At 48.9% G+C, this 671-nt stretch overlaps 2 protein-coding genes across 7 annotated transcripts in view; one reads left to right on the forward strand and one right to left on the reverse strand.

Moving 5' to 3' along the window:
* Positions 1-671, forward strand: part of EIF5B (eukaryotic translation initiation factor 5B) — a 128,137-nt gene that overhangs the window by 82,202 nt on the left and 45,264 nt on the right. The gene's annotated exons all lie outside the window — the stretch shown is intronic.
* The window catches only part of REV1 (REV1, polymerase (DNA directed)), a 95,976-nt gene that overhangs the window by 5,447 nt on the left and 89,858 nt on the right, over positions 1-671 (reverse strand). For all 6 annotated transcript variants that reach the window (XR_824311.1, XM_010829635.1, XM_010829636.1 and 3 more), the window contains one exon: positions 535-637. Coding sequence is in view for 5 of the 6 variants with exons in the window: in XM_010829635.1 (XP_010827937.1) it covers positions 535-637 (103 nt within the window). In the remaining variant the exon portion in view is untranslated. The remainder of the gene's footprint in view (positions 1-534; positions 638-671) is intronic.

Here is a 671-nt window from a genome sequence, read left to right on the forward strand (position 1 = left end):
AGTCCTTCCACAAAACCCACACCATGCCACTAACTACCCTTATGTGTGCACACATGACCTACAAAGGTTAATCTTTAGGAAAAGTGAGGTTTTTACATCTAGATGCCCTCTCACCATCTGTTCCAAAGGTACCTTCAAGTGCCTGGGGTAAAGTCTCCCTGCTAGGTCATCAGACCTCAGAGCAAATTTCTGACAAAAAAGGACCTCAGAGGTCAGAACATTTGCAGCCTCACAGTCCCCCCGGCCCTGTCCACTGCAGGGACCACAGCAGTGGTCCCTGACTAACGGAAAAACACTTTAAAAATTCAAGACCATGAGTGGGTGAAACCCTGCATCGCACCATGAGCACCCTCAGATGAACCCTCAAGTAAGAAAAGCGTTACAGTTCAGGGTTTTCCCTACTTACCCCTCGCATGTCAGCTATGCCGAGCTTCATCGCGTGAAACGTGTTCAGGGTTTTCCCTACTCACCCCTCGCACGTCAGCTATGCTGAGCTTCATCGTGTGAAGCATGTTCAGGGTTTTCCCTACTCACCCCTCGCATGTCAGCTATGCTGAGCTTCATTGTGTGAAACATGTTCAGCGCGGCTGTGCCAATGAGTTTTGCACTGTCTGTTGCCTGGTCAAGAGTCACGGTCCTGCAGGTGATAGAATCAACTTTTTTAAAGAACA

The sequence above is a fragment of the Bison bison genome, unplaced genomic scaffold (genome assembly GCF_000754665.1).
Source record: "Bison bison bison isolate TAMUID 2011002044 unplaced genomic scaffold, Bison_UMD1.0 scf7180017864508, whole genome shotgun sequence".
NCBI classification, from domain to species: Eukaryota; Metazoa; Chordata; class Mammalia; order Artiodactyla; family Bovidae; genus Bison; species Bison bison.